Here is a 14,800-nt window from a genome sequence, read left to right as displayed (position 1 = left end):
TAATGAAAGTTACTCCTGTTTTGTTTTTAAGTGATTGGCTGAATGCTCACGACAAATGAACCAATTAAAGAATGGCCAAGAAATAGAAATGCTTAGTTATTGGAGTGCAATGAGTGGAAAAAAGTGGTTTCAGATAAGGCTTGAAAATTCAATCAACTATTCCACCCACAACATAATTTAGATGTTTCACTTCGTTTTTAAAGACAAATTCAATAGACCAATGAATAGTAAAGAAAAAGACAAATACTTCTAGTCAGGAATGAAACACTTCAGAAAAACCTCCTTATCAGGAATCATACATTTTGAAACGTCCAAACAATAGTTAGCACTGTAATTGTACATTACAACAATTAAAGTTTATTGTAACAGAAAATTGCTGCATGATTCAACTTGCCATATTGACTTAATTTAAGCATCATGCAGAGAATAATTGAGATATATAACATTAACAGCAGTGATGTGAAAACTATGTTACAAGCTAATCTATGATAATGGAGTGATAAAGAAGAACTATATGGCTGATGTTATTGAATTATAAATAATATGGTTGGCTCCTGCTAAGAATGCCATCATCTGATAAATACATCATCTCCCACACAATACACAACTAACTCTCAAGCACTCTTATCAAGAACATGATAACACAACACCCCAAATGGTAATGCTTTTTTTATTTTCACCTTAAATAATAAGACAAAACTATAAAATACACAGGCTACATCCGTGATCAATAATTTAAGTATATGCTAACAGTAGTACTCTAAGCTTGGCACATGCAATCAGGAGCTGGATAAGTGTAAATGGATTGTTTGGGCTTCCTGAGCCTTAGTTGGCCTTGTCTGTTTTCGTGCCCTTCAATCACTGCATCCTGAAACTCTGACCACTCTATGGTTTTATTCAGGAAAAGCTGACCCATCAATGCCATATTTGGCCTTATGGTCTTTAAGTTCAGGTAAGTACGGTGTCCAACCTATCATCATCATCATCAAAACTTTGACTATCAGCAATAGTTTATAAAAGTTGAATGAAAATATCTATTTATATTTCCAAAACAAGAAGCTTTGTTAACGCAGTCAGAATTGAACAGTTTATTTAAGGTAAATTCCAAATGACATTCATTAGTGTTATTTGTTACTTGAGCCATAATGCCCCTGATCTTTTGTTCAAAATTTTATGGGCTTATTTAATAATTTAAGCTTTACTTAGAGTTGTCTAGAAAGCCACAACTCACCAGTGCATTGTGCATGTTTCCTGGGGAAGCAGAGATGAAGATGTCACTATGCAAGCCAACATAGTAGTCAAGTGCAGCTAATAGAGAAGCTTTTCCCTTTATCTGAGCACGCTGATCAGATGAAGCAAGGCTCTTTTTGTCTTCCATCAGAGGAAACAATTCCCTCAGAGTTGAAATCCTTGCTTCTCCACCATAGACCTGAGAAAACAATCAACTATTTAACTTAAAAACAAGAAAAAAATATAATCACTTTCCTAATTTCAGAAATTGAAAAGCCCTTTATCTTAATGACATAATTATTTACCTTGTGGGAGGCAAGATATAAGCGAGTGCTGTTGTCAAATCCAAGAGCTGCGAGCAACAATCCAACCTCTTCTGGAGTCATTGGACAGCGACCTTGACTCCTCAGTTCTTCGTCAGTGAATTGAGAGTTAAGAACCCTCCCTTGCCAAATAACCTGTCTATACTTTGCAAGGGCCAATTTTTCAGCTTTTCCTCCACCGAAATCGCAGGCTGAATGTGCTGCCATATCCTGTCATAAAACATTTTGTACAAATAAGTTCTAAACTTAGAGATAAATCACAGGAACAATGCTCAACAAATAAAAGGATACATGAGGAGTGTAACTTAAATTCAAATCTTCTATATCCTATATAGTGAAACACAAATAATTATGATTCATGGATATGTGCTAATGTACATAATGTGACACACATACATACAAGGACTGGCACATGAAAACTCAATTTACATTTACCACCCAAATAAAAGAAACAAGTAAAAAGCAAACAAATTTTACAACCTTCTATAGGTAGTTGATTATGAATAAAATATAAAATAGTAATACCTTATCAAATCGGAGGTGCAGAACAACAAATTTCCCAGCATTTTTACTAGCACCTGCACTAGTGACCTCTTGAAGGTCGTTGTAGCCCATTTGTCCAGCTGAGCCATCGGGGTAGCGAAGATGGCTGATAAGGGCATCTCCAAGTGTTCTGATATGAGGAACAAAGATTAAAGCTTCAAAGTTGACTTTACAGCGCAGATGTTGAATATCCATAGGTAAGTTGTCAAAACTCAGTCGGTGAGAAAATGGAGAGATTGCAGCAATACCATAACTGCAACAAAAGGAACATACCAGAATATTAGAAGTTCATAATTAGATGACTATACAACGATGGCATCTGCATAGTATACTTAAACTCAATCATATCTTCGTAATAGTATACAGTATTATGCAGAGTATACACCTTAATGATGTTGCATAATAAATGCTGTAATTTCAACAAGTTAAATTGTCAAGAACAATAAATGAACTAACCATTATTATTATAGTTTGACTTGAAATTTTAAGTTTTGCATTATTAGCAATTAAAGTAAAAGTATACCAACCTCTGTAGAACAGGCAAAACGTTCTCGAGATACCAGTGGGCTGATGCATGTACAGGTGCAGCCTTGATTCTGGTTTCCCGAATAGCCATGCCATAGTACTCCCTTGTGCTCCAGGAGTACTCTCCAGGAAGCTCTTTAACTATTGAAATATCATCCTTCAATACATCAATGAAATGATCTACATCAAATATGTCCATGAAGGAGCTGCAAGAGAAACATAAGCAATCTGAATATTACACCACACAAAATCTATATGGGGCAAATAAATGCAACTTTCTGGTGTCAGCATTTACCTTGAATCTCTCCATACAGGATTTAGTTCAAGGTAAGGGATCACTAGAGTAGCATTCAGTATCTTTGCGACAGCAACTGCATCACATATCTACACAAAAAAGGTAAACACTAAGATTAAATTATGCACCTTTCACGGATACATACACTTTAGGAAACTTTTGATCTGACAAAAAGACTATAAATACCTACCCCCATCCTTTGTTGGTTCAAACCTCCATCGAGAAAGACCTGGATGTATCCCTCAGACTTTTCTGGTAATGCTGCTTTAATTCAATTTGTCAGTCACAGAAAGATCAAATGAACCGAGAGATACCAAAATGTCATGTACTTTAAAAGCTAGAACAGCATAGAGTAAATGATATTAATGTTCCTCACTTGGCTTATTTGGTTCGACATAGGGTTTCCATCCTTGGCTTTCCAGAGGTGACCATAGTTCAGAAAGCTGTGATGCAGGCTAAACAAGGAGAAAATAATAACCAAAAAATAAATTAAAATCAACATCCACTGCTAAACACAAGCCAACAAAAATAACTTGACATATGTATGCATCCACTCCTCAATTAGTTCTTACAGTTTCACGTTGCACGGCGCTCCTGAGAAGACGCGAATGTCTAGGTTTTATAGGATTCAATTCCTGCATGCAGTTAGTTGCAAGGTATAAGACATTAGAGGTCAAAAATAAAAAAATGTAATGCAAGTGCAGGTAACAAAATAAAACCTCGGAACCAGATAGCATAAACATAACGATGTTCCCAAGTTTGGTTCATATCTAAAATTGTGATCATTCTGGTGGCACAACAAACCATAGATCATAATACCCATGACAATAAAATGCCTTAAATAAACCCCCTCTTAACAACTTCACAGTAAAAGAAACTTTCCTAACGCAGTTATGAAATTTAATTCATATGGGTGAAAACAAGTAAAATTTTATATTTTTCTCTCAAGTAATAACTAACTTTTGTATTTAATTCCTAACATGTAACGACAAAAAAAGGCTCACCCGTCCCCAAAAATGAAAAACGCGGTCCTGAACCCTGTGATCTAAAATTAATAGCCCCTTAATTAGGTCCACAAACTTCACCAACCAAACCAAGTCAATTGGTTCCATTAAATGGTACATTAAACCTTCTTATTTTCAGGCTGTCAAAGTGGTCACCGGAGAAGATAATCCAACCGCCAGGAACTTCAGTTTTTTCTTATTTCTTCTTAAATACCGACGACATCTAACCTTAACTTTAGAGTTTCTTAATCTTCCTCTCAACGCCGCTAAAAAAAAAACATTTTTTATCAAGCTCCAATTTCTATAATAAATTCCAGTGTGCAACTCAAAAAAATCACCTAACAATCAACAAATAACTAAAATAGAAAGAGCAAGTTAGAATACCCAGAATCAACAGTATGAACAGTGATTAAACACACCGACAGATGATAAAAGTTCAAGGTAATAAAAATAAGCGTTATTGAAAAAAAAGAAAAAGTAGCCAGGAAAAGCATTCCTGTTCCACAAAAATTAGAAATTGAAAAGCCTTTCGAAGACCAAACAAATTATTTAAAAGAAACTAAACTCACCGGATACGCAGAAGAAGAGGAAGCATTGGTGAAGCAGGAGAAGAACACTAGTGTGAAGGACAACAATGAAAGAGTAACAAGTGTTGTCGCTCTACAAGGGTGACCCTGATTCAGGCACCCTGGCTCTATCATGATGTGTGGAGGCTCAACGTTGGATCTGAAAAGTGACCCTTTCTTCCCCCAGAAGTGTAACACCGTGTAATGGAAACTAATGCAGGGAAGAAGATGATGAAGGAAGAATAAAAGAGAGAAAGGGTCTCAGAAAAGAGTAAACCCCATCTCCATAATGGTGGTTTTATATATAGAAAAATATTATTTGGAGGGTTGTGAAGTGCAGATATGTGTCTGTGCTTGAAGGGTAGAGAGAGAGAGAGAGTAAAGGAGTTCACATGGACACCTGGCCGGGTTCACCGAATTGAATAATGATGAGGGGTGGCGTCTTTTTCAAGGGGACCCCAATTGATAAAGGGAACAAAGTTGGGATTTTTACGTTAACAAAGGTGAGAATCACGAAGAGGGGAGAGAAGAAAGATGAGGGTCACAGGTTTCACAGACAGGTGTTGAATGCTGATGCAGTTGGGGCGAGTGAGTGGTAAATGAGACCGTTGTTTATCATTGGTGTTGTTGTTGGCATTAGCAAAATGTCGTGTTATTATGCAGTGCAAGCAAGTGCCTTTTCCTTCCATAGCCGCACTTTTTTCTTTTCTTTTTCGTTTTTAAATGTGACCACCGACAACCTCAGAGGTAAATAAGCTTGCTTTGTTTGGGTCCTCCCTCTTTTCTACCCTCACCAGTGGAAAGAATCTACCTTTTTCTACTCCCACCAATCACTCAAACAGTGACCAAATTGGAAGAGGGAGGGTTGCTGTTCCTTTTTCTCCCTGCAAAGATTGTTACCAAAACCAATTCACCATGTTTTTGGTTTTGTTCAAAGTGGTAAAGTAGTAGTAGCACTTCTCATCACTCAACATAGCAGCAAGTGTAAACAAATCTATCTTTAAGAGTAATTTTAGCATATACTTTTAGGCCTACACTTATTAAGTGTAAATAAAAATATGACAAGTAAGGTATAATAAAAACGTAATATTCAGATTTGTCTAATCTATTCGAGTTAGATTCTTGGTATATAACTTCTAACTTCTTTAAGTATTTGAAAGAAATTTTTTGGCTACTTTCAATCCTCAGCAAAGATTTAAAAGATATTTTTAGATAAAAAAAAGAACATGAATTTCAATAAAAATTGAAAATGAAAAAATTATTCTGGATAAACTCTGTTGCTTATATAATTTTAAAGGAAATTCGTATATTTATTGAGGACATCAGCAAAAATACAAATACATACATGTGTAATATGTATTTTACTTTATGAATAATGTAAAAATTATTACACGAGTAATTTGTTTAAAGTTTTATTAATTTTTTAGTTGCTAAATGATTCAGATTGTTTTGTGAATGTAATTGAACTATTTTTGGTTGCTTACTCCATTTACAAATTTTCCATGTATAATATTAAAACTGAAATAAACTTCAATTTTACAATTATAGGATTTAAAATACTAAGTTCTAGCTCGTTTCTAATATAGTTTTAATCTACAATCAATTATTTATTGTTAATTTAGGATAAAAGACAAATGTGTCCTTCTAATCCTTAGCTTACGGAACTAATCACTGTTTTGTTTTAGCTTTTGGTGAAAACAAAAACAAAAGAAGTGTGGTAGATTACATTCTACAAAATATTTACAACTAATAATAATAACTTTTATTTATAATCATTACAATGTAAGTCTTTACTTTCCCAGATAATATTTTCAAAAAGTACGGTCAATTTCTCTATTAACAAGATTTTAAATTTTAGCGAAAACCCACAAACCTTTTCAGTGATACACAAAACTATTTTTTGAAAACATACATAATATAAAATTGAAATTTATTTTATTTAAATCATAGTATATATCCTTACCAGCATCAACCTTATCGTTAATGAATGTGAAGAAATCGTTTTCTCTAAAGATAGTAATTATGATTGGTCCAATTTTTGATTAGATGTAGACACCAGAAACAGTGGATGTAGACAAACAAATATTAAAACGAAGTTTCAACACTTTTTCATTGGATAGTTATGGTCTGAGAAAAATCCACAGTCAACACTCCACTAACGATAATATATAACATAATAACACAAAAATTGTGTCAAAATTCTCATTCCAGAAAATCCAATAATCATTTTTTATTGTAATTTAACGTATTCCATACGGTCAGCCGAATATATCTTTGTTGGCAGACAACTGTGTTTGTAATATGTACGTATTTGAATATGTCGGCGACTCTGAGTCAACAAATTTTTGGAATACCAAAATACTAATTTCCTAAAATATCAATATTAATGAGGTTAGAAAAAAATAATCAACCAGCGGAAAAAATATAAATTAACATCTAAATATAAGAATTATTTTTTACGTTTTATTTTATGAAGTGGTAGTATAAATTATTTAGATTCGGTCATTCCTATATAAAAATTATCACGTCGGCAGATTTTATTAAGTAATCACATTTAAAGTTCTATTTTCGTCTTTTTCTACAAATATTTTCACATGGTATCTCAACATTAATGACAGAATTATTAAGTGCTCTCCCATACATAAAGAAGGTGTTTTCTTTTACCGAATATTAAGTGATCATAAATATCCATGTTCCAAATATTATTATCTATTATGTGTAGCTGAGCAATAATAAAAAATATACTGAATAAAATAAATTAAGGATATTAAAAAATTAGTATTACGGAAAACTATGGAGCATGCTAAATCCTGACCTCATTAATTCTACGTAATGCATGTCTTACCACGAAGTTGTCAAATGGAAAATATTTTTTATGAAAGAACTTTGTAAATATCTACCACGGATTGAGGTTAGTTTGTATTATTAAAAGAGAATTAGAAATTGAAGAAAAAACTAATAAATATTTTTAAGTTTATAATTAAATTTTTGAATAGAATGAATTTTAAAAATATTTTATAAATTTAAAAGTTAATATATTTATAAAAATATAAATAGTAGACTTTATAAAAATATAAAGAATAAAATATATATAAAAATATAATGGATTCTCTAGAAATATAAAAGATATGTAAAATATGTAGAGTTGATTCACTAAAAATATAAATTAGTGTATGAATAATGTAAATTGCTAGAGACATCTAATCAATGTATTGACAAACTCGTCCAATGTGTTGTTAGACTCGTATAATCAGTATATGAACACGTTCGTTTAATGTATATTATTAGACTTTTCTAATTAATATATGGACAAACTTGTGTAATATATATTGCAAGACTTGCTTAATCATATAATGAATAAAGTCGTCTAATGTGTATTAATAGATTCATCTAGATATATGTATGAACATACTCGTTTAATGTATATGGTTAGACTGATGTAATAAGTGTATAGACAATCTCATCTAGTGTGTGTTACAAGACTCGTATGATTATTGCATGAAATACTTATCTAATGTGTATTCTTAGACTCATCTAATCAATGTATGAAATGATTCATCTAATATTTTTTACTATACTCATCTAATCAGTATATGGAGAGACTTATTTAATGTGTATTGTTAAACTTGTGTAATGGTTTTTTATATACTCATATAATTAATGCATGAATATACTCGTATAATGTGTATTGTATGATCTAAGCAGTAAATTTACATATTTGTCTAATGTTTAGACCCCTGACCTTCAAAGAATTTGAGTAGAAGTAGTATAATTGGTTTTGGGTAGCTTAAAGATATGTTTTTGGGTTTGGAGTAGCAAATTAGAGTTACAGTGGTGTTTCCTGAGGTTTCTCAATGTCTAGAGAGTCCTATGGATTAGTAGAAGTGGGGTGTAGAATGGTCAAAGTCAGATTTCAAGTGTTTTTTGTATCTGTCATAGTGCCTGAGCGCTAACTCTCTAGAATTGGATGTTGAGTGCTAGCCTTCTGGCACTTGGGCGCTATCTCACTTGTTTTTGGGCGTTGAGCGCAAGTTTTTGAGCGCTTGAGCACCAGTTTGGGGGTTTTGTTAAATATTGTTTTATGCTATTTTGGTACTTCTTGATGGATCATTTTTTATTTTGATGGATATTGAGTGGTTTCATGTATATGTATGTGATGTTATATGAAGTTATAATTATGAATGAAAGTGGTTGGAAAAGAGTTCCAAGGAGCACTACAAAAAAAAAGGACATTACCGAAGGCCAAAATCCCTCGGAAACCGCCAAAAGCCCTCGGAAAATGCCATTTACAGACGGCTTATCGACGGCCAATAAGCCCTCGGTAAATCCCTTGTCGCTAACAATTACCGAGGGCTTCTGCCCTTCGGTAATTACCGAGGGCCATAAGCCTTCGGTAATTACCGAAGGCCAAAAGCCTTCGGTAATGACATGAGATGGGTATTTACCGAGGGGCAAAAGCCTTCGGTAAGTGGCACGAAAAAATAACAATTTACTCTATTTTTTATTAAGACAGTACACGAGTCCTTTTCAGAAGCCTTATAAGGATTATATACATCTTATATTCTATAGCAGAGAATGCAGAGTCGATTTCCATTCAGCTATCAAATTTCAAAAGGGAAAAAAAATAGCATATCATGTGATAAAATAACATTGGATTCTTTATCATAATATTTAAACCAGTATTGCAAGTACCTGCTAGCCTAGAAAATGATAATCATTTACATCCAAGGCAGATCGCACACAAATATCAAAAGAACAGTAGCACCAGAGAAGCAAAGATACACCATTCATACCTTGAGATATACCTAGGCCATATATTTTCCCAAAAATTAGTCTGCACCTAGGTCTAGTTAATTACTCTCTTACCAACATCGAAGGTCAAACCCTTGTGTAAGTCTTTATCACCTTGCTGGTTTTGGGTTTTTCTGGTTTTTCTGGGTTTTTCTGGTTTTGGACTTTTCAAAACTGGATTGCATGGGTGTATTTGGTTGAGTTTATGATTTGTTTTGACTTGTAGAATCATTCAAAATTGTTTGGAACCACTTCAAGCAACTTTATATGCTTAAATTGAAGGGATTCAAATTGTCAAACAGCAATGAAAACTGCCACAGTAAAATAGGATAGGACCACTTACTATATTGAAACAACCCTAAGTAGTAAGATGTAATTTGGTGAAATGGTGCAAAAGTGACCAAAGGAACAGTTAAGATGAACTTTGATGCACCAAATATATGTATAGAAACAACCAAATTGTGCCAAAATCTACTGAATCACACTATCACTTGTTGAGTTCCAAATTTCAAGCAAAAATGGGAAGTCAAACTATGATTTGGCAGATTTAATGAAAATGGACCAAGGCAACAGTTGAAACAAGTTTCAAATGGTCTAAAACACTTGCACAAATGTTTAAACTGGTCTGAAATAGGCAGAGTCACCAAAACACGGTTGTAGTTGGTAAAAGTGCAAAAAAATGAACTAAAACTATTGCAGATTTGAGAAAGCAGTGCATTCAAAGCTGGATAGCTCAATTAAAGACTCAAACAATGCCTAAAAACACTACATCTAACTACAGATAAACAGCTAGCAGAATTGAAGCACCTAATACCAAACAAAGACTATAAGCACGGTGCAAAAAGCATGCGAAAAGCTGTGACAGCACTGCTTTACAGCATTTTGAATCAACTCAATTATGCTTTTGACAAATCAGTGGTTAATCTCAGTTTGTACGACTTGAAACATGTTTAGAAACTTCAAACAAACTTGCACCAAGATTTAGAGACACAAAATCTGGTCAGAAACAATTTGCACAATATGAACCGAGAATTATATTTTACTGCAGAATTTCAAACTAGATTGTGATAAAGTCAACCACTAATTATACTATTCTGTGATGAATTTGAGTTGGAATTACTTTAGACACAGTTGAAATCACTAGGCAAACTTGGACAAAGCTTGAAAACCATGAAATCTGGATGAAAACCACATGATATCAAATTAATCCAGAAATGTTGTTTTATGCAGATTTTGCTACTGGAATCAATATTTCCAATGCTACTGGACAACAATTTAATTCACTCAAGAATGTGTTACTGTACTACAAACCATATATAAACTGATTTAAACACAACTGAATGTTCAAGCAACTTTGTTTGATGATTTTCATTGTCTTTAAACTCTAAAATGAGTTCAAAACAGCCTACCAACATATCCATCAATACCATTTTAACCAACTTCATTTTTAATTTCTTCACATTGCACCATTTGATTTAGTAAATATTTACAGTAAAAAACTGATCATGACAGTCACCTCAGGTCCTTTTAAGAGGATTCTGAAGGGAAAGCTTATGGAATAATGGTGATGAGGAAAACTTTCTACAAAAGTGTCTGAAAATATCATGAAAGGCTTTTCATCTATATGTATGATATAATTATAAGCTTTGAGGCTTTCCTAGTAGAGTCTTATATTATATTTAACATACTTTTGTAAGAATAATACCAAGTGATTAGTGCCCTTGAATTTCAGAACCAACAACATACACCATGATAGAATGAATTGGACTAATACAAATGACAACAAGCTTTTGTGTGTAAGCAGAGAGCAATGGGAGTGCAGGACAGAAGGAGGGGTACTTTTTCTGCACAAGACGAAGGAAGTATAGGAATAGCATAAGGCATAATAGACTGACTGGGTCTGGGTTCTGGAAAGCAACCGGCATAGACAAACCACTGTACTCACTAGGTGGAGAAGGCAATGATTGCATTCGACTCAAAAAAACAGTACTCTATTACCGTGGCAGTGCAGGCAAAGGCATCAAAAACTATTGGATGATGCATGACTTGACTTGCTGCTAGGGGTTAGTCTGGACCGCTACCTACTGCTACACTATCAACCATTTACAATATATAACATTATGTGTACGTTCATTGGAAGCAAATCAAGGGGAGGTTAGAGGTTGAAAGGTTTATAGTTCAAGTTTTGCGTACTTAGAGCACACACTTGCAAGCATTACAAGCAAACGCAACAGGTTAAACAATTCCCACTATTGCTCAATCTTCACCACCTCGTTTGCTTTGATTTTCCCTAAACTATGATTAAGGTTATTTAAACCTTCTCACTGCCATGCCAATACCTTGCCCCTCATTCCAATTAAAAACCAATTTTTCTTAATCAAACAACAACATACACTCATGCCACAACAACATCAAACAAATTCAATAACATTGTCACTCATAATGAATTTTTAAACGCACAACTTACCTCAACCGAGATAGCCCTTGACGATGGCAACCTTTCTACACCACGACGGCCACGCCCTACAAGTCAGCCACTCCAACGAAGTCCCTTAACCAAGTTCCTTCAATCATATAGCAACAAGTGAATGAAAAGTAGATGAAGGCAGCAAGCAGTGTTTATGCTTCAGCAAAATGAAAATGACAGTGTGAATCAAGTTCTGTGGAACTTACCTCTACCAAGATGTCGCTTGACGACCACGACAGCAACAGAAGCCCAGAACGGCCCCTTCGACAGAGTCCCTCAACCTCCACACCACCAGCCCTCAACGAACCAACCAGCGCAAGACGAACCCTAGCCCCCAACTCCCCGAAAACACCACGCACCATGAACTAAGACCGATCAACGCACCACTGACCACCGTCACGGACCACCACTGGTGACTAATGGACAAACTCACGGAGCGTATTGCAACAGAGGGAACTATGTGAAGAAAGGGAGGAGATGGACAAAAATGACGAGGCTGAAGAAAGTGAACTTAGGGATCGAAGAACCCAATTTGGGACTTAAGTTGGTCAGGTCCTTACCGAAGGCTTTATAACCTTCGGTAATCGTCTCAATACCGAGGGCTTCAAGGCCTTCGGTAAAAGTCCGCCTGTAATTCCCACTTTTCCAGTAGTGGAGAAACTTCTTATTGATGGTTGCCAAGTGTTGTGTATGAATGTATGGAGCTTTGAACTAGTGATTTTTTTCAACACTCTAACGGTCATCAATTCTCAAGTAGAAAAAGTTGAGTCATGTGGTGAGAATAGTGGGAGGTTCTTTTTATAGGCTTTGACCATGGCCATAGGCAGCTGAAATAGACTAATCTTGTATGATAGCTTGGATTGAGCCAGTTGTATTACTACTACAAGTGCACAAACTACCAATAATTCGACATTCATATTGAATCTAGATAGTCTCATGTTTAGGATGACTGGATTGCTATAGTTGATCTATGTTTAATGTTTAAATTATTGAAGTAATATATGAATTGTCTTGTATATCTAGCTTACCCTTTTGTTTGTATGTTCCTTTGCTTCTTTTCTTGGCTATGATTATTCAGTGGGTGTGAGCAGAGGGTGATGAGGTTTTCTTGAAGCAAGCTTTGGATGGAGGGATTGCAGATGTTTAATACTCTTAAGTTAGTTGTTATGTATATAGTTTTGTTTAGTTATCTTATAAATAAAGTTTTAATTTATAGTATTAGATAATTGTAGTTAAATTTATTTTTCTACCTTTATCAATTATTCTCGCTTTATTAAATATGTGATGACTATTATATAATTTAATATTATATTTTGGGATGTTACAAAAATAAACGTAAATATAAAAAATTGAAAATATTGAATGACTAAAAAAATTATTTTTTATGATATTTGTCAATAAAATAAAATATGATAAAATAAATTCTTTAATAACTTCTATTATTATTATTATTATTATAATAGATATAATAAATAATAGATATTTATACTTGTAATTTTTTTATTTTTAAATTAGAATGAATAAAAAATTCTTATAGAAATTAAATTTATAAAAGAAACTTAAATTATGTCGAATAAAAAATCTTAAAGATAAAAATTATATTAATTTGTTTATATTATTAATTTTTTAAACTTTTATTTAAGACCAGATATGAAGTCCTACTTCAATTACAAGCTTTAGAAAAACTTAGTACAAAGTATGTTGTCAATTTTTTTAGTTTTATATGATTCCTTGCTTGACTCGTTTCAGTGTATGCGTTGAAAAATAAAAAAAACAAGGTCAAGATCTTTCCCAGTGCATGAACAATATAATAGATTGGTAATATCATACTTAAAATGAACGTACACGTTACATCATGAATGAAAGTTTATTGAATAATATAGGCATGTCCACAATTGTCAACTTAATCAATTTTATACACTTCTTTTGGCACATTTATGGCTAAAGAAATGCACTTACACCACATTATCTAATAAAAAAATGTGTAAAAATAATATTTTAAATAATAAAAAAAACTGAGCTAATTAATTTCTGCTGTGACCATTGACAGTTGTCTGAGAGTAAGATGGGAGAAACTGCAGCAATGAATTGCTATTGACCTTTCGTCTCAGCTAAGATCGCATTCACACACATCACCTTTTACAAACCTCAATGCGCCATCTTTCTTATTAACTATTATTAACACATTTTTTCAATCATTATTTTCATGTTAATTTCGAGTAAGGATATAATGAAACGCAATTTTACATTTTTTAAGAAAAAAAATACTATCAAATGAATATCAAATTTATGTGTCAAAAAGTATTATTTTTCATTTGTTTATAGATATGTGATGTTTTTACAAAAGAAATTCATATAATATAACACATTTTTACATTTGACAGGATAAAATATCATAAAAAAATAATTTTTTTTATTTTCTTAAGAAAAATAGAAAAAATAAAAACGTAAAATGTTTGTAATGTAAAATGTAAAATATATAATTTGAGGTGATGGTGTTTTATTTGTAATGAACTAACAAATTAAAATTGAGAAATACGAGTGTTCGAAATTTTAGTTTTGAAAAAGTTGAAATTAGTTGTATTAGTCTTAATTACTTTCAGTGTTGTTTTTATCGTTATGGGTAAGTAATGTGATTAATAAAGAAATGTTAGTTATAAATATAGTTTTTTGTGGTTTATTGGAGGTGGTCTATGCATGAGAATGAGAATCAATCCCCATATTATTGCAAATGTCGAATTATTCGTCAAACTTTGATTCGTTTGGAATCGAGCCACGCAAGGGACATAATTTCATTTTTTTAATATTAAATAAGCACACTTCAAATGCCGACACATGTTTCGACTATTATATTTTATGTAATAAAAATTAAATAAATTCATTTTTTTTAATAGCTTTAACATCTTCATGGAAAATTGTTAGGAGAGATCTCAGTTCTTTACAATGATTCTTATACGATATAGGGTAAGTTATTTTTAACTTTTTATAACTTTTCTTTCTAATAAATTTACATAACCTCTAATTGGTTTAATACCTCTTTTGGTCCCTCGAAAGGA

The 14,800-nt window shown here is 33.0% G+C and overlaps 1 protein-coding gene across 2 annotated transcripts; it reads right to left on the bottom strand.

The window, feature by feature from the left end:
• Positions 1–497: 497 nt before the first annotated feature.
• On the bottom strand, positions 498–4,882 carry LOC124837868 (O-fucosyltransferase 39-like). 2 transcript variants are annotated; one of them, XM_047313328.2, is made up of 10 exons: positions 4,490–4,882; positions 3,489–3,551; positions 3,293–3,371; positions 3,107–3,180; positions 2,917–3,005; positions 2,624–2,827; positions 2,079–2,349; positions 1,536–1,763; positions 1,232–1,429; positions 498–970 (listed from the first exon to the last, which is right to left on the bottom strand). In XM_047313328.2, the coding sequence occupies exons 1-10, from the start codon at positions 4,619–4,621 to the stop codon at positions 761–763; spliced, it is 1,548 nt and encodes a 515-aa protein (XP_047169284.2). In that variant the 5' UTR covers positions 4,622–4,882; the 3' UTR covers positions 498–760. The 2 variants fall into 2 exon arrangements, with proteins under 2 accessions (XP_047169284.2, XP_047169285.2); XM_047313329.2 differs by having other exon boundaries at positions 3,107–3,177; positions 4,490–4,879.
• Positions 4,883–14,800: the final 9,918 nt, after the last annotated feature.

Source organism: Vigna umbellata, chromosome 2 (genome assembly GCF_029865625.1).
Source record: "Vigna umbellata cultivar VRB3 chromosome 2, Vumbellata_1.0, whole genome shotgun sequence".
Classification (NCBI taxonomy): Eukaryota; Viridiplantae; Streptophyta; class Magnoliopsida; order Fabales; family Fabaceae; genus Vigna; species Vigna umbellata.
This window is presented reverse-complemented; position numbering and strand designations above follow the sequence as displayed.